The sequence below is a fragment of the Triticum aestivum genome, chromosome 6A (genome assembly GCF_018294505.1).
Source record: "Triticum aestivum cultivar Chinese Spring chromosome 6A, IWGSC CS RefSeq v2.1, whole genome shotgun sequence".
Taxonomy (NCBI): Eukaryota; Viridiplantae; Streptophyta; class Magnoliopsida; order Poales; family Poaceae; genus Triticum; species Triticum aestivum.
This window is the reverse complement of record NC_057809.1, coordinates 63,240,195-63,257,291: the sequence shown is the minus strand read 5'-3', so window position 1 is coordinate 63,257,291 and position 17,097 is coordinate 63,240,195. Positions and strand designations below refer to the sequence as shown.

The following is a 17,097-nucleotide window of genomic DNA, read 5'->3' as shown; positions in this document are numbered from 1 at the left end:
ACATGAATCGGCACAACACTTCTTCTGCAAGAACAAACACTTCTTCTGCAAGAACATGTCGACTGGAAATCCGATACTTCGATGTGCATGCGGCATGCCATGCGCCAGGAAAGCTGGATCTGCGGTGGCGAGGCAGGACAAGTTCTACTTCAGCTGCGTGAACTATGGGGTAAGAATATATAGATAATACAAAATGTAGCAGATTCAGTTCAGTACCTGCACTAGCTAAAGATTCTTTTGCTCTTGTTTCTTGATTTTTATGTACAGGTTCAGAGGAGAGCGTGCGAGGTCTACGTGTGGGAGGATGTACTGGAGGAATACATGCAAAAGAGAATCCAAGCTGAACGAGTGAAGCTGCGGGAGGTGACAGAAGACCGAGACGAGTTCATCGAGGAAATGGCTGATAGGAACAGGGAGATCAGGAACCTCAGGACGATGAACAAGGTGCTACAACTTGCACTCGCGTCCACCGTGCCAGTGGCAGCCATGATCGCAATCGGGGCTGCTTGGGTTGGGAAATGAATAGTTGGTTCAGATTAAGTGGGAACAAATGGGTTAGCAAACCAGGAAAGTACCTTCCTTTAGTTATATTTGCAACCTTATCATTAGTGTGAGTCTTAGGACCGGCATCATTCGTCTTCTTAAGAAATGCTTCAATGCTAGTAGTGTCAAGTAAGCAGTAGATTTAAATGTCGGGCTTTTAGTTAAGTGGATGGTGTTGAACTATCAAGAATTTGTATTCCTTGCATTCTACATTTCCTGGTCACCCACCAAGTTATTTTTGTACCCGTCATGCATGTTTTCATTTTGCACAAGTGTAGCCACGCCCTAGGGATCTATGGATGACGAAAAAGGAACACATTTCATGAAGGTGCAATTTTTTTGTACTAATGAACTTAATATTCATGTGCCGAAGAACCTAATAAGATCAAAGAAGTTCGGGGAAGCTGGCAGTGAACCAAGGAGTATGCCTTTTACATATGCACTTAATATTCAACAATTAATGTACCTGAATGCCATCAATGCAGAACCTTTCGTTTGTGTGTGCCAACCGTTGTAGTATACAGTCTTGTTTGGATGTTCTATCTGAACACCAAACAACTGTACATTTCATTCTGGCTGTATTTGACCGTTAGAAACAAGGTGGTTTAATACTGTACAACTATACCAAAATATGAACCTTAATGGATCCACGTTTCATATGGCATTTAGTGGCTTAGATAATTAATACAATTGGAAAAAAAGATAATAACCCAATGTTTTGAGCTCAGCAGATTGAGTACAGTTGCTTCATAAACTATTAATAAAATTTAGCGTGCTTTCTGCAGGAGGGTGAAATAGTCATTTGTAACTGAATCTACTGTGGCTCAGATTTCAAGGGCTTTTTGGAAGCCAAGGGCGGGTAGCTGTGTGTCATGTACAAAAAGATTCCAAACACTTGTCTAGACACCTAGAACCTAACACTTGTTGAAGGGAAGAGCTGTGAGAGGGTAGAGTCCATTGTCATACATTCATTCGCATTTGGTGCTCCTCTCTCATTCTCCCCAAGGCTGAAGAAATAGGATCTCCTTCCCACCCTGGATGAAGAACTAGGAGCTCCTTCAAAACAAGGATGAAGGACTAGGAGCTCCTTCCCCAAAAACATGAAGAACCAGGAGCTCCTTCTCCCCAAGGATGAAGAACTAGGAGCTCCTCACTGGTTCTACTGGAAAAAAGATACCACATGTTCGTTGTTCGAGTTGGGCAGTGTTTGTTGATTTCCTCCCTGATGATTGGATCTTCAACAACATATTTATCATTTTAGTAGTTTGGTTTCTGTGGCATTTCCAAACGCAAGTAGTTTTTCTTGTTCTTGATTGTTTGCAATTGTTTGGTATGGGATATTTAGGGTAAGATTAGAGATACCTGATACATCTTTATGGAAGTTGTGAATACCTGATGCACGGCATGGAGTTTTTTTAACTCTAACCTGAGATACCCGATGCATGTCATGGATGTTATATACCTAATGTTGAAGAGAACTCCCATTAGATTCTGTGATAATAATAGCGGTATCAAAGTGTTACAATTCATAAGTGTTAATGGTTTGCATCAGAAAACAGTAAAACGATACATATATAAAGAAAATATGCATGGTGGGGGTCAACATATCAGTAGTAAGCTTTTGGAAAATGATCTAAAAATAGGGAGCTTTAGTGTCCATTTTTTATATCTGCACACAAATGAATTCTTAGCTGGAACTTAACATAAAAAAGCTATTTTGTCTGGAAGAAATGTGAAAACATGAGAATGACTGCTTAACAAGAGAGGACATGTTAACAGAATACAATATCCGTGGACTTAATTTTGTGTCGATCTGCATTCTATAGTATGGCTTGTATATTCAGTATTTATACACAGTGGGATTAAAGATTTTTTAGAGGTCCGTCGGCTGTAAGGAAACTTAGAAGGATTGGTAATGGTTTAGATTAGAAAATCATTCTTACTATGTTGACTGTATTGTTGTGAGTGTACAATTGGGGGAAATATTATGATGTCTGTAGAGATTGACAAACTGATAATTATTTCTAGGTTCATACAACAATGATGACCATCTTTTTTTAATCGTGATATATATTATATATGTCGCCTGACTTTGTTTCTAAATACATCGCAGAAAATGGTGTCTGGTTCGTCCTCATCTGATTACAAGCAATCCGATGAGGAATCATCAGAAGGGTTCGATGTGTATCCTACACAACACATCGGTACACCAGAAGAGTTAGAGTCAGATGGCGCTAGAAAGGGCAAGAAGAAGGCATCACAAAACCCAATAAATTCAAGGAGCAGCATAAAAAAGATGAAGGCCTTGATTGATGGGCTGTCTGAAGAAAAAAAGGCTCTGGTACGTGAGATGGGGTTCGAAGGACTATTGGAATTACCAGCAATAAGGCAAACAGGCAACAATCCATGTGGCTTATGAGCAAAGTTGACGAGAAGGCATCTGCTATCATAATTGATGCTAGGAGAGAATTACCTTTCGACGACGGAGACGTCGGCAAGGTACTGGGGGTGCCATCAGTAGGATCTCCTGTTAACAAGAATGCACCGCCGCACGTGGCAGGTACTGTACGTGAGATCTTAGGAATCGGCAATGGAGAAAAAAAGATCACACCCATAGTTAACATAGTGAAGATTCGGTATGGCAGAGCTATGACAAAGGCTGAAGCAGACAAGTTCAAGGTTGCCTTCACAATTTGCGCGATGACTTTCCTCCTGGCACCTCCGCTGAAGCACAACTATTTCATGACAGATTATTGGAATGCCTTGCACATACCTGATATGGTTCAAATGTTCAATTGGGGACGGTACATTAGAGAAGAGCTCCTTTCTTCTGCTGGTAGGGTGAAGTCTGAACTGCTAGGTGGGAAACTGAAGTCAAATCTCACTGGATGCACGTTCTTCTTGCAGGTTTGAGCGAATGTCATTGCTTCGGATTCAACTTGTGACGAAACAATTAATCACAAATTTGTTTCATGTCACAGGTTTTCTATCTTGACAATCTCGAACGAGAAGATAAGAACCTGCCCCACGATGTGTTCCCTAGGTGCAAGGAATACTCATAGAAGACTATCTCTGATGTTATTGATGAAGACACGACAACTGGGAAAGATGCAGAGATTGTAGTGTATGGACACCTACTGGTAAGTTAAGATACAAAACAAGTATAGTAAAATAATCTTGTGATGGAAAGGATATTGTGTTAGTAGGACATGTGTGGTATACCTATTGATTGAGCTGTTACAAATGGCCGCGTTGCTAGCATATCTAACTATGAGATGACTTGATGCTTATGTCATATTCGTACTAGCATGGTTCCCATTTGCTTTTACTCTGTCTGGTATGTTTATATAGATAAGTCACCTTTGCCTATTGCTTTGCAATGATGAAACCTTTCTGGATAAATATTTACAGCCAAGGCATCCGGGGACAGTACGCTACAGCCGTAATACCATGGCAACAACAACTCAGAAAACAACTGATGGATACGGGATTGGGTGCAGCACAGAGGGAATTGGGGGTGATAAAGTGTTCACAAATGTAAGTTTTGATATAGGTCAAATATATTGATGAGTAAGTAATATATGGAACATAAACTGACATCATTTATTGGGTAAACTTTGATAAAATTCAGTTTGCAGGTATTATTATCAACAAGGTCGAGCAGTACTCCAACAAGTGCAAGACAGCTGTAAATGAGGCATCAAGGAAGGGAGCAAGATTAAACAAGAGACACGCAGAAGGATGGGATGAGATTGTCAATGATACTAACGGGTTAATACTCTCAGAAACTAAGAAGATAATTGCAGACATCAACCAGATAACTGATGCAATGAGGGCACGAAAGCAGAGGCCCAATTATTCAACCCAAGCAGGTATTGTAATTCACAAGAAATAGAATTATGTTTGTTCTTAGAATAAAAACTGTCAACTGTCTAACCCGTTTGTTGTGTAATTTCTCAGATGTTCAAGGGGTTCAAGGGGATGCAGAGAATGCACTAAGCATAGAGTCGGCAGAGGGAGCTTCCGCTAACGTGGAACCATTGGCAAAGAGCAAATTAGGTGTGAAAAGAAAGAAGGTTGTTACATCAAGGAGGCACACACCGAAGAGGGCAAGGATAGAGAGCTCTGAAGAATCTGAAGGTGCTCAAGAAGAAGCAAACAAAGCAATAGATGATCTGATTGAAGCAGCAGATGAATACAGTAGGTTGCGCAGTGGGATTGTTGGCAATGCGACAGGGCTGTTGGACAATACTACAGGGAACAACTTGGAGATGTCAGTGGTGTGTGGGGCGGCAAGAAATGAAGTTATATGCTCTCCAAAAATAGCAACAGGAACTGATGAAGCTGCAGAGAACCAAAAGGATGGTGTTGACAAGAATCAATTGTCAATAGTTTCTTCAGGACAGGATGATGACTTAGGTGGATGTTTATCAATAGATCCTCCAGAGATGCATGGGAAGTTCAAAGTTGTAATGTCAGGTCTTAGGAAGACGGCCTTGATGAATGCTTTTACAGCCGTTTCAACGTCCAACGGTATGGTTTAAAATCAGTATGATGGATCATCCTTTGTGACTGAAAAATAATGAATCGGGAAGCTAATTCATTATTTACTAACTTGTTTCAGGCGTGTCGGTTGCTTCCGCAAACATCACGCCTGGTTCTGCAGCAACCAAGATGCAAACTCCTGAAGGTAACCGTGATTCTTTTACCAGCTGGGGTTAAATGTTAATAGATACAGCTAATACAGTTAGGTCATGACCTGCGTGCTAACCTTGCCGTGTTCGCCATGCAGATTGAGGAATGCAGATTGTTGCCACTCCAGCACCAAACCAAATGTTTGCAGGTACATCTTCAAGGACTTCTCCAGTTAGCCTCAACCGCCAGATGTCTGCTGTCGAGCTTGACATTAGGGAGGAGATAGAGGAGGCGGCTATCAACCTCAACGTCACTATGTCACAGGGATCATTTAGCACACAGCCTCAGCCAAAGAGGGTGGTGAGGCCTGGGAAATATGCAAGGTCTCCCTTTGTAATGGGTAATGACCCTCCTACTAGAGCTCCAGCGAATGTAGTGCAGATATACAAGCTATTCTATAGGGAGAACGCGAACAAGCTAAAAGAGTAAGCTCTCAGCAGGAAAAAACCATAGTTCGAGTTCGTTTTTCATCCTTACCATTGGTAAAGCCTAGTTTGTTGACCGCAATATGTTCTATTTCAACTGTGCAGCATGTGGATTATCAGCATCAACCCAAAATACATGGACATCAGTGGGGAGCGGCTCCGTGAGATGCTACGCGATGGTGGTGAGGTGGATAGTGTGCTGATGACATTGGTGATGAGAAGGTACCAACAGATGGATGCGGTCTTTGCTGCTACAAAAGGGGAAGGATGTTGGTGACATTGGCTGGAGCCAGATTTTGTGGTGAGGAACTTCAGTTGAAATCATTGATCAATACAAAAAATTCCATGCTTCAGCTAAGTGTTACTCATAAATTCGAAACATGCAGAACCATGTTAGCAGAGGAGACAACATTTCAAAGCTGAGGTACATCAAGGACATGTTCGTGGGGCCGCATATCACTTACGAGGTTCACAAGTGCACCGAGGTGACCTTTTAAAAAGACAAAAGTGATTTAAAAGATTTGATAAATAATGTTTATTTAATAAACTCCAGTGCCTTTTTTCCAATTAACAGGTTGTGTTGCTAGTTAAGTTCGACTTCAAATGGTCTACATACATATGGGACTTTCCAAGGGCGAAGATTTTTGTCCTCGACCCAACAATGAACAATGGTGACGAGTCTGATAAGGTAATTCAGCTCAGGCACAGGAAGGTTGCAGACGAGCTTCACAAGGCTATAGAGATATGCATAAAGTCATTCTTCTCTGGATGGGAGCCAGACATGAGGTCGTGGAATACATGCTTCCCAAGGGGCCTGGCAACAGGGATATGCAGAAAATAATGATTTGTTGTGTGAATAATGCTTACTTTATGTAATCGTGTCTATTCATAAGCATAGTTACTGACATTCTGAATTTGACATGATTTTCAGGGAAGACACGGACATATATGCTACTCACTTTGGAAGGAATTGGATGGGAACTAAACTGAAAAGGGACATGAACCCGGTAAGGAATTTCCAACAATGAAGATGCTTGCAGAACAAGTGGGTTAGCATGTTGATTTGCGACCTATAACTAATTTTTTAACAAACGCAGGGTGACGGTGTCATGCATGCTAGGATGAACATGCTTGTGGACTTGCTTGGTTCTGAAGGTAACATTGGTCATCTGCCTGCGAGGTACAAGGATTGCCTTATTAGCAAGAACGACAAGATCAAGGATTGACTTGTTCGCAAGAAGGACAATATGAACAAGTTATTTTGCCGGGAGTGGATGGACTACTTGAATTGAATGTTTGTTTAGCCTCGGAAGAGAATTCATAGAACTTCCCAAACTATTCGGTCTTTAAAACTATGATGTGATCAGAATTAATTTGCTTTCACTTGGTGAACATGTTAATTTATTAAATTTGCAAGCTGTTCTCACTTAATTGTTTCGCATACGGACCAATGTGGCATCATTCAAAATACCACATAATAGCAGGGGTGATTAGCAGTTCAGAAGGCAGAAATAAATTGTAGATATGGCGGAGTCTATAAAGGTGGAACCCATATATAATTATCAGTGTGACACACTAGCCTAGTTGTCCTTGGACCCTAGAGTCCTCACTGTCTGGCCCAGACTGATCACCAACGGTAGCCGCTATCAGTTCAATGTCTTCTACTGCGTGCCTTGCCGCCTCCATGAATGATCAAAACTTCACGAGGGTTTCGACTTTCTAGTATTTTGGCAATAGTGACATAGCGGTCCGGATAGTATATTTATGTTTTTGCTCGTCTATGGAGTAAAGCAACAACTTGCAAGTCTCCGACCAATTTATCAAGCTGACTAGTCGGTGTAGAGCCCTACAGTCATGAGATCACTGACCCTACATAAAAATTCATCAAATCCACCAACAAAGCCAAACAGGAACTGAACCTAAGCGATTTTAAATTTGTAAATTTGGAAGCAGTGTACTAGGTATTTTTACAGTAAATTGTAGGTGTTGCAGCAGCCAAACCATGCCAGATAGCTGGCACCGCCCCTGGTCATTAGGACCAATGGAATAAGTTCACGATCTGATTAATCACTTTTTCTGGGAAATAGGCAACTAACTTGAATATGTTGATACAACATTGTTAAAGTACTGGGAATGCGTTTGATTGATGGTTTTATAAAGGGAAGAGAGGAGTACCTTCTTAATCATGAGGTTTACAGTGAATATGACCCTGAGGTCGAATCCTTTGTTTTGCCACGGATATTTGCATGATCCAAATGAAGCATAGGTATAATGCGACCAAACTTCATAATTGGAAACAGTACACTATATGTTGGCAGTGGTCTTCGGCTAACCTAGTTGGGAAAGAGAATGAACCGTTTCCCCCTCAGTACATATGCGACTTCGGAAAACATCCTCGATTAAACAGAAAAATATGCATTGCATAAGCACCATCGTAGTTGGAATATTAAAAAAAGGATAACTCTAGTGATTTGTTTGAAAATGGGTACTGATGACAGGAAGCAACAAACTATATACTTATCACAGCGTAAAAATTGAAGAAATGCCTATGGAACTTTATATGTATCATCTGAAGAACTTAACAAACTTCTTGCTTTTTCGCAAGAGTACTTTTGCAGCTCTAATATGCAACACTTTCAATGGAAAACAATTCTTGCACGCGGCCAATAGAAACAAAACCGAACATGAGTGATCTTGCCAAGGGAGGTAATAATAAAATATTTAGGGATAAATAACAACTTAATTCGGGCTCTGCAAACTAGAACTCAGTTGGCACATACAGAATAAAACATACCGGTGTAACTTAATGGTCATACAATGTGGCGAAACATCCTAATTCAGCACATACATGATCACCAACAAACTACACTAGTGTGCAGACAGCACATAAGCGAGCACTGAAGCAAGGGTAACAGCTGAAGAAATAAATGCCACACATCTTAGTGTGAAATTCCAACCTCCTTGACATCTTAATCTCAGTGTCGAGTATTGTGGTCTTCAACTTGTTGACCACCTGCTAGTTTTCAATCTCCATATTGCTCCTCTCAGTCCACAACTCTAAGTATGCTTGCTCCATTTCCTTTTTCTTTGTCTGCAACCTTGCTGCTCTTCCAGAGTCCAGGAGAGCCTGATCCCAGAGTTGTATTAATGAACGGCTAAGTACAGGACCCCATGCTTCATCTATCCACATGAACCAGGAGCACCTATCAGGTCCCTGCATACAGATAAAATTGGGATGATATAGAAGAAATTTGAATGTCTGCAAACTGAAATGCAAAAAATTAGATAATTGAATCAGATACTAAATGCTCACCGAGAGAGGGCATCCAAGGAACCTCCTGCCTGTGGCCGCGTAGACGAAAGCCACTTTTCTTGCTAGACGCATTTCGTGATGGCACCTATGTGGAGAGGAAGTATCTATGCTAAAGAACTCTGGATCCGGAATCTCTTCTGGAGGTACATCGGCCGTAGGTTGGACGGGCTGCAGATCAGAAGATGAAAAGAGGTTAAGAAGAAGCGGATCTGACCAAAAGAAAAAGGGGGGAGTGGGAAAAGAGAGGGGAGCAAACATAACCTGAAGAGATTCGCCTGATTCAACACTGCCATGGCTTAGATCCGTGGATATGACTGAGCTCCCTCCTTCTCCTGTGTAGCCATTCCTAGGCGCCATTGACGCTGAGAAAGAACAGCTCGTGGTCAATGCTCTATTTTGCTAGAGACAAATGAGGAAGAAGGGGGTAGTGTGGTGGTGGGGGCAGGGAAGGGGGGCCCGTTACTGTGGAATACGGTGGGAGTGGAGGGGTGATAAATTGAGATACAGATGAATACGAGAGCGGTCATCGGTCCGACTCTATCCTGGCCGACATGCAACGCGAATCCACATGCTAGCGCTAGCGGACTGGATTGCCGCTATGAATGGAACGCGAAGGACAAAAACCGCGTCCATACATACCTGATCTGCTACCCCATAATCCAGCGGCAACAATGGCTACAAGACATGCATACGTATCATGAGTATCTAGCTAGATGTTTTGCACGCTCTAAATCTCCATGGCTTGTCCTTAGTAGAACTAGTTCGTTTTGCCTTGTGTATATCAGCAGGCCGGCGGCCAGGATTGTATAGATACAATCGATCATTGGACTCCACTATCGTTCATGTTAGTAAAATGTACTGATTGTAGCCTATGATGACAATACCTGTATGGTCACTAGAATGGTGTTCGGAGTATTCTTTTAGGACGGTTTACATACAACATACTTCAAGTTGAGGTATATATACATATACATGATGTGTACACATGAATGATAAAATATACTACTTCTTCCGTCCCAAAATAAGTGTCTCAACTTTGTACTAACTCTAGTACAAAGTTGTATTAAGATTGAAACATTTTTTTGAGACGGAGGGAGTATGTTAATCCTATAGTTTTATATTTTTGCAACTTAATTAAAAGAAAAACTCTCTTGTTTTTGTCGACATACTCCATACTCCCTCATTCCATCTATATAGGGCCTAATGCTTTTTTCAAGACCGTCTTTGACTATTGACAAGATTAATAGTACATGACATGCATAATGTGAAAAATATATCATTGAAATCTACTTTCACATACGAATTTGATGGTATGCTTTGTGTAAGTTGCATGTCATATATTATTGCTCTAACATTTGATCAAAGTTAACCTTAAAAAACGCATTAGGCCCTATATAGATGGAAGGAGGGAGTACCATTCTTGTTTATATACTCCATACTACCTTTCTAGAAATATACTTCGCACTATTAAAAAAAGATACTTCATACTCCATTTCGGTCATATACTACCTTTCTAGAAAAATTGTTCAGCGATATACTACATACTATATGAACTCCATACTACCTTAGTTCATATATACTCGATACTATCTTTCTAGAAAAAAATGTTCAGTGATATACTACATACATTTTTTGCGTGATGTGATATACTACATACTATATGAAACTAAGGGAGTATGATAGTATGAAAAATACTCCCTTTTCAACTTCCTTTTTTGTGATATACTCCTTTTTAGATTCATATACTCCTGAGATTAGATGAATATACTCATCTCTTCATTAATCCCTTTAACTAATAACTTGAAAATTCTCTGTTAAACATGCATATTTCGGTACCATGGCCGGCCAACAGCACTCTAAGCTAGTAGACATACACATAATTCCAAGACGTGTTAATCCAGTTAACGTGTCAACATACTACTCTATAGATTCTATAAAAAAATGATACTACTATGGATCGAACGGACTAGCGCATGCAACAGGCATGCATGCAGCGACAATCAAGTGGGTTGTTTAAACTAGCTGGTAAATCGGCCGGATTATTTAATTAAAAAACTAGGTTGCATGCGAATAACAGATTCATGCGCGCCCGCAAACCCGATCTGTCCTGTTGCACATCGACGATGGATAATTAGGAGGTAACTACCACTGCTTGTAGATAAAATTTGTCCTATATAGGAAAAATACATCCCTGGGTGAGGAATTCCCAGTCCAATCCCCACAAACACTTGAGATAAGATTAAGGTGAGAAGAAAGAAGCCGGTCTCTCACGTACAGAAGGGGGCAAGGTAATCTTACAGAATGCATGCATGTAAGCTACGGCCTGGTCATCAAAGCCACTATGGCGCAACTAAATTGAACTATAAAAAATGAAAAGATGGTACTGTAATTTTACGGCAACCAATGGGGTTGTGTTCCTGTTTTTTATAGGATAATGCTGCATTCTATTTTTCCAGAACATAAGGCTGCATTCCTTTATCGCAGGTATTTTTGCTAGATCTATTAATGGTCATTCTCGACCTAGTCCACTAATTGTTCTGTACACGGCAATTTTGCTCACTGTAAGAAATGGTCCACTAATTTATTCGGTACACAGACTGTTTCTGCAAGCACCAGCTTAAGAAATTTCAGAAACGGCCAACGTACAGATTATGGAACCAATCTAAAAACAAACCGTGAGAGGCATTGATGTACAGAATTTGAGAGCCAATGTAAGAACTAGGCTGATGGCCGTAAAATCATATAATCAACGACATGGCCTAGCAATAGCAAAGCCACATACGTAATAAATACATTCAATGTAGAAGAGTAAGCGATGGTTCCGGGATATGTCTAACGTAATAAAAATCATCCCGACTAGTAGTACAAATAAAGTTCCTTTGGAGAACACTGAATGTCAATTAAACTCGATAACCAGCAGCAGGAAAAATTCGGAAATAATCACTACAGAACTGAATACTACCGGACTAATTACATCAGGGTGCAAAGAGACTCAGAGGCGCAACACTGCCATCGTACATGTTTTGAACTTGGTCTTCAAGCAGCTTAACCTGCTGGTGGCCAAAGATTTCCCAGCAATTTCATCTGTCCAACAATCTCTCCAGCGGATGAAACATTCACATCCACTTGAATAGACACCTGAAAATAACATATTTTTTTCAGTTGCTAGATGCATACCAACAAAAAGGTAAAGGCTGCCAACACACAAGAACATATAACACTCAGAGTTACGTGAGGCTTCACTACCTTAAACTGGGAATAATACCAAAATCATAGAAATCCTAATGGAAGTTTGAATGTACCAAATTCATCGGAATCACACGAACACGCTAGTTGCAGGTCTGAATCAGAAGTATACACAGAAACAAGACAGAGAGGCCAAACTCTGTAACTACTGTTTCAATGCACACTAGACCGTGTGATGTATCAAATTGTGCCAGATACAATTGGAGTAGCATAAAACTAAAGGGATAAGGATTGGAAGTTGTCCACACCCCATCTCGTGAATGTGAATTTTGTAGCATCAGAACTTAAATATCTTGAAAAGCAGGCTACCATGGCCTATACTCGTGATGAAAAGGGGTACCTAACATCAATTGATAAAATGGTAAACTGGCAGCACAGCCTGGATGAACAAAATTTCTTGCTGTAGCAAGTTTTTTGAGCAACTAAAACAACAGGCCGTGACTATTTATGCATGATTTGGAGTAGCGATTGTCTCATAGGGTGACCAAACGTTATATGATTTAGAGTAGTAATTATTTCCTAAGAAAAGAAATCTGAATTCGTGGTGACAACCACGCCATGGAACAGATAATTACATGTTACAGAGAGCAATTCGCTTGTACAATATGTACCAGTGTAAAGTACAGATAATTACAGGCTGCGACTTTTCATTCCCGAACCTAATTGGCGAACCTGATCTGCCTTACTAACATGAAGCTATATGTACCAGTGTAAAGTGCAAACGCATGTGCACACTCTCTTTTCTTTTCTTATTGGATATGCATTCACCTGCGTTATAGTTAAAATTTCTCACAAAGAACCCAACTTGATTTACACACAGTTGCACGGTTGCTGTTCTTCGATCACCTTTTTTTTTCGAAAAGGGGGGTACCCCGGCCTCTGCATCAAGAATGATGCATACGGCCCTCTTATTAACCAAAGCAGCAAAGTGTGCATACAAGGTTCCATAGTCTCAAAATCAAACAAAGAAAATGCAGCCCATATTGACACACAGACTAGCCAGAAATAAAATGCCACAACCGGCTGGCTAAAGAAGATAGGAAAACTAATTGCCTATCCTATTACATGACTGCCATCCAAACCGGTTGAAGATAACCCGAGCAGCCATCTCCCATCGGGTAGACCCAGTAACCAAATACTCCCTGGCCTCCATCGGAGTGAGTGACGACCACAAACGGATCAAAGCCGTAGCTCGGAATAGAACCTGCAAAAAATGAATTCGTGGTGTTCTGTTAAAAACTAAATCATTTCTGCACAACCAGATGGTCCACATCAACGCACAAACTCCCACCCGAATATGCCTTGCTAATGCAGAATCAATCCCATTAAGCCAAGTCCCAAATAAAGCGGTAACCGTGGTGGGTGGAGTAATATTAAAGGCAATATGCACCGTCTGCCATAGAACCTTAGCTAGCGGGCAATCAAAAAAGAGATGTTTAATTGTCTCATCTCGATCACAGAAACTACACCTAGTAGGTCCTGTCCAATTACGCTTTATCAAATTGTCCTTTGTGAGAATGACTTGTTTATGCACAAACCACATAAACACTTTTATTTTCAAAGGAACTTTAACATCCCATACCTTTTTGGACGTTGGAATAGAACTTGAGTTAATAACATCAAGATACATTGACCTCACTGTAAATACCCCATTCTTGGTCAACTTCCAGCGTAATACATCAGGTTGGTCAGAGAGTTGGACCTCCATTAGTCTCCTTACTAACTGGAGCCAAACCTCCCAACGATTGCCCACTAGCGACCGTCTAAACTGAATATTAAGGGGGATAGTTTGAAATACCGTTGCCACGAACACCTCTCGTCGTTGCGCAATACGATATAAAGAAGGATACTGCATAGCCAAGGGCGAGTCACCCAGCCAAGAATCCTCCCAGAAACGTGTAGTAGCACCATTTCCAAGGACCACTTTTGTCCTATTAAACAGTAATACTTTGACTTTCATTAGTCCCTTCCAGAAAAGCGAATCAGTCGGCCTAACTGATACCTGCGATAACGTTCTAGTCTGGAGGTACTTGCTGCGAATGATTTGCGCCCACATTGCTTCAGTACCGGACGCGAGCTTCCACAACCACTTACTAAGAAGGCATCTGTTCTTAACCTCTAGATTCTCAATACCAAGCCCACCTTGGTCTTTGGGTCGACAGATAATATCCCACTTAGCAAGCCGGTATTTTCTTTTGTTCTTCGATCACCTTACTTTGTATATATAAACTGTTGGCTAGTCTGTTAGACTAGAAAAGGTGTTAGTTTGGGAAGTTTTATTCATGATAGAGAGCAACATCCACTATCTTTAAGTTACTTTTGCAAGTCAAAGATTGACCAGATGCTTATGCTTTGGTAAGTCAAGGAACCCAATTTGTGCAATTTAACTGCAAACTTGTCCTTTTCAATATTTAACCTTGCCATCTCATTGTTCTTGCTCTTTAGTTTCAGCTTGTCATCAATATATAAACTATATAAATTACTACCACAAAATATTGATTTATTGACGAACTATTTTATTCCAAATCACAGGAGACTTTATTATAGACTAAGTTCTCCGAACATCGTCTGTCATAATCAACTGTCTGTCATAATCGGACATCACATGACATAACCTCTGAACATCGTCAGTCACACCATGGCTTCGGTGCAGCACCCAGTAGTAGTAGGAGTCTAGCCGTGCTTGGCCTTGGCCTTGGCCTTGATGTGGCGGCGGCTCCAGTAGTTGGCTGCAACATCTTCAGCAGTAATACAAATAGTATCTATCAAAAATGCAGACAAGAGAAACGATCAATTCAGAGACAAACGGAGAACGGGAGAGTAATCAATTAACCAATATGGTGGGCGTCCATGTATTATTACTCACCTTCGCCGGTGGCCTCCGTGCCGCAGACCGAGGCCTGCTTCCCGCTGGACATCCGGCAGGCGTTCTCGAAGTCGGGGTCGCCAGGGAAGTAGCAGTCGGCGCAGCAATCACTGCAGTTGTTGACCTTGCAGCCCTGGTAGCAGCACACGTAGCACTGGCAGAACGGCGACGTGGCGGGGTCGGCAACCCCGACCGGCGGCTACTGGGCCGACAGCAGGATGGCGAGCACACAGAGGGCGGCGGCCATCACTCTCTCCTTCTTCTCCCCCCCATTGCTTCTGGACTTGTGCTTCTTCCTCTCTTGCCTCTGACGAGGATCGTTGGGCTGCACAACGCCCCTCTTAATAGGAGTGCAGTGGAGAAGGGTTTCGGTCGACGAGCTTGTGCTGCTGCACATGCCATTGATTGATCCTGAAGAAGCATCTTTCTCAAGAGATGAGCAGAGCTTCATTCCCAAAGAATCTTGTCTTGAAACAGGGATGCTCTACTCCGCTGCCGTATCAAGGATGGTTGTTACAACTAACTTCCCCTAGGAGGATTGCTTCCCTGTTCTATGAATCGAGAGACAAATTCCAGTATTAGTTTCTTATCTTTGCAATGCATACAAACATACAGAGATGAGTAAGTACGAAAGTACTGATATGTGCACAAGTTGTTGTCGCTCAAACAATGTGTTACTACATACACGCATCGATCTTATCCCTCTGAACAACGACGCAAGTTTGTGCTGCAACCGGTACATGAAAAGCACACGTTAACGTTTCAGAAAAAAAGGGCACACGTTAAAAGTTGTCAGAAAAAAGGTGAAAACAATTTAACACATTGAACTTGCATATCTCATGTTACAAACTTTCAAATCCAAATTTGAGCCATGAGAAAATTAATAACCAAATTCAGCTATGGCAATGTTAGTTGGCTCAACGTCCGTTTTAATGTAACTACTATTTATATATAACACGATTTATTACGTTCGTTTCTTAGGGTGTAGACTGAATTTGAATTTGAAATGTTGTTAATGGTAAATATATGGTGTATCTTTGTGCAAAGTTATTTTCAGCATTTTTTAGTTACTTTTGCTGTGTGTTTTCAAGTTTGGTTCACAATTTGTTGTTGCTCAAGCAATGTGTATATATCTTTATCTTTATCTTTATCTTTATCTTTATCTTTACCTACTAATAAAGCGCTTATTGCTTCTGGTCGTACGTCAGCAATTTTTCATAAAAGTCCCTCTCTTTCTAAGAAATCAACCCGCAATCCCTGTTTTAAGTGAAAAAAACGTTTCGTCCGGGGTTGTAAATAAAAAAAACAGACACGGGCACGACTGCACGAGCTCTCCTCTCTCCCACGCCTCCTGATCCCAGCCGCCAGGAGGCACGCGGCCCTTGGGGCGCTCGATCCGGTGACGCGCCGGCCGCCGCCGACGCCGGCAATCACAGCACCCTGCACCACCGTTCCTCCTTAGCTCCTCATCTTCCCCGCGTGCCCGAGCTCCTCCTCTCTCCCGCGTGCCCGAGCTCCTCGCTGTGTGCCGCTCGGGAGGGCTTGCGTTCGCCGCTCGACCAAAGCCACCGCGAGCTGGTCGTCGTTGCACTTGCTGGCGACCTGGCCGTCCCCTCTGCAACACTTTCACCTCAAATTTGGACGCTCATGTGCTTGTGGATGTTCTCAGTTATTTTTTGCACACAAGGTGTTTGTGTGTTTGTCTGAACCTGTTTCAGTCACAGATCCTTGAGGTAAACTCCACATGAATACATCATGAGACTAAATCTCCTTTCATATGATTCAAAACATGTTATGATGGTGGGAGTGAATCGGGTTATTAGAATAATGGTTTGCTAATTAATTTACATCATGTTTAGTCTCAAGACACATGGGTACGCCGGCTCCTATGGCTTAACAAATGTATATCTGCAGATTTTTTTAATCATATAAAGAAGTTACAGTTAGGTGTTGACCTTTTTTTTTGCCTAGACACAGCACCTCCAACAAGATCTGGGCACTCATAATGA

The 17,097-nt window shown here is 41.5% G+C and overlaps 2 protein-coding genes and 1 long non-coding RNA gene across 8 annotated transcripts in view; 2 read left to right on the top strand and 1 right to left on the bottom strand.

The window, feature by feature from the left end:
• Nucleotides 1–112: 112 nt before the first annotated feature.
• Nucleotides 113–7,046, top strand: LOC123132038 (uncharacterized). 4 transcript variants are annotated; one of them, XM_044551784.1, is made up of 13 exons: nt 113–169; nt 268–444; nt 2,657–3,450; nt 3,525–3,683; nt 3,955–4,080; nt 4,175–4,415; nt 4,504–5,076; nt 5,168–5,233; nt 5,336–5,663; nt 5,769–5,964; nt 6,050–6,148; nt 6,238–6,670; nt 6,761–7,046. In XM_044551784.1, the coding sequence occupies exons 5-9, from the start codon at nt 3,994–3,996 to the stop codon at nt 5,338–5,340; spliced, it is 972 nt and encodes a 323-aa protein (XP_044407719.1). In that variant the 5' UTR covers nt 113–169; nt 268–444; nt 2,657–3,450; nt 3,525–3,683; nt 3,955–3,993; the 3' UTR covers nt 5,341–5,663; nt 5,769–5,964; nt 6,050–6,148; nt 6,238–6,670; nt 6,761–7,046. The 4 variants fall into 4 exon arrangements, with proteins under 4 accessions (XP_044407719.1, XP_044407718.1, XP_044407720.1 ...); XM_044551783.1 differs by lacking the exons at nt 113–169; nt 268–444 and adding an exon at nt 1,520–1,725; XM_044551785.1 differs by lacking the exons at nt 113–169; nt 268–444 and having other exon boundaries at nt 1,990–3,450; nt 6,238–6,351; nt 6,595–6,670.
• A 1,286-nt stretch (nt 7,047–8,332) lies between these two features.
• LOC123132039 (uncharacterized) lies at nt 8,333–9,469 on the bottom strand. The gene is made up of 3 exons (XM_044551787.1): nt 9,238–9,469; nt 8,977–9,144; nt 8,333–8,877 (listed from the first exon to the last, which is right to left on the bottom strand). The coding sequence occupies exons 1-3, from the start codon at nt 9,331–9,333 to the stop codon at nt 8,680–8,682; spliced, it is 462 nt and encodes a 153-aa protein (XP_044407722.1). The 5' UTR covers nt 9,334–9,469; the 3' UTR covers nt 8,333–8,679.
• A 6,939-nt stretch (nt 9,470–16,408) lies between these two features.
• Nucleotides 16,409–17,097, top strand: part of LOC123132036 (uncharacterized) — a 4,973-nt gene continuing 4,284 nt past the window's right edge. For all 3 annotated transcript variants that reach the window (XR_006464458.1, XR_006464456.1, XR_006464457.1), the window contains exon 1: nt 16,409–16,821. This is a non-coding gene — a long non-coding RNA (uncharacterized lncRNA). The remainder of the gene's footprint in view (nt 16,822–17,097) is intronic.

Bases quoted from the DNA above. Each gene is read 5' to 3' on its own strand.
- LOC123132038 (XM_044551784.1), top strand. From the start codon at position 3,994: ATGGCAACAACAACTCAGAAAACAACTGATGGATACGGGATTGGGTGC. The intron at 4,081-4,174 runs GTAAGTTTTGAT...GATAAAATTCAG, and splicing joins GTGATAAAGTGTTCACAAAT to TTTGCAGGTATTATTATCAA. The intron at 4,416-4,503 runs GTATTGTAATTC...GTAATTTCTCAG, and splicing joins CAATTATTCAACCCAAGCAG to ATGTTCAAGGGGTTCAAGGG.
- LOC123132039 (XM_044551787.1), bottom strand. From the start codon at position 9,333: ATGGCGCCTAGGAATGGCTACACAGGAGAAGGAGGGAGCTCAGTCATA. The intron at 9,145-9,237 runs GTTATGTTTGCT...TCTGATCTGCAG, and splicing joins AATCAGGCGAATCTCTTCAG to CCCGTCCAACCTACGGCCGA. The intron at 8,878-8,976 runs GTGAGCATTTAG...ATCTGTATGCAG, and splicing joins TCCTTGGATGCCCTCTCTCG to GGACCTGATAGGTGCTCCTG.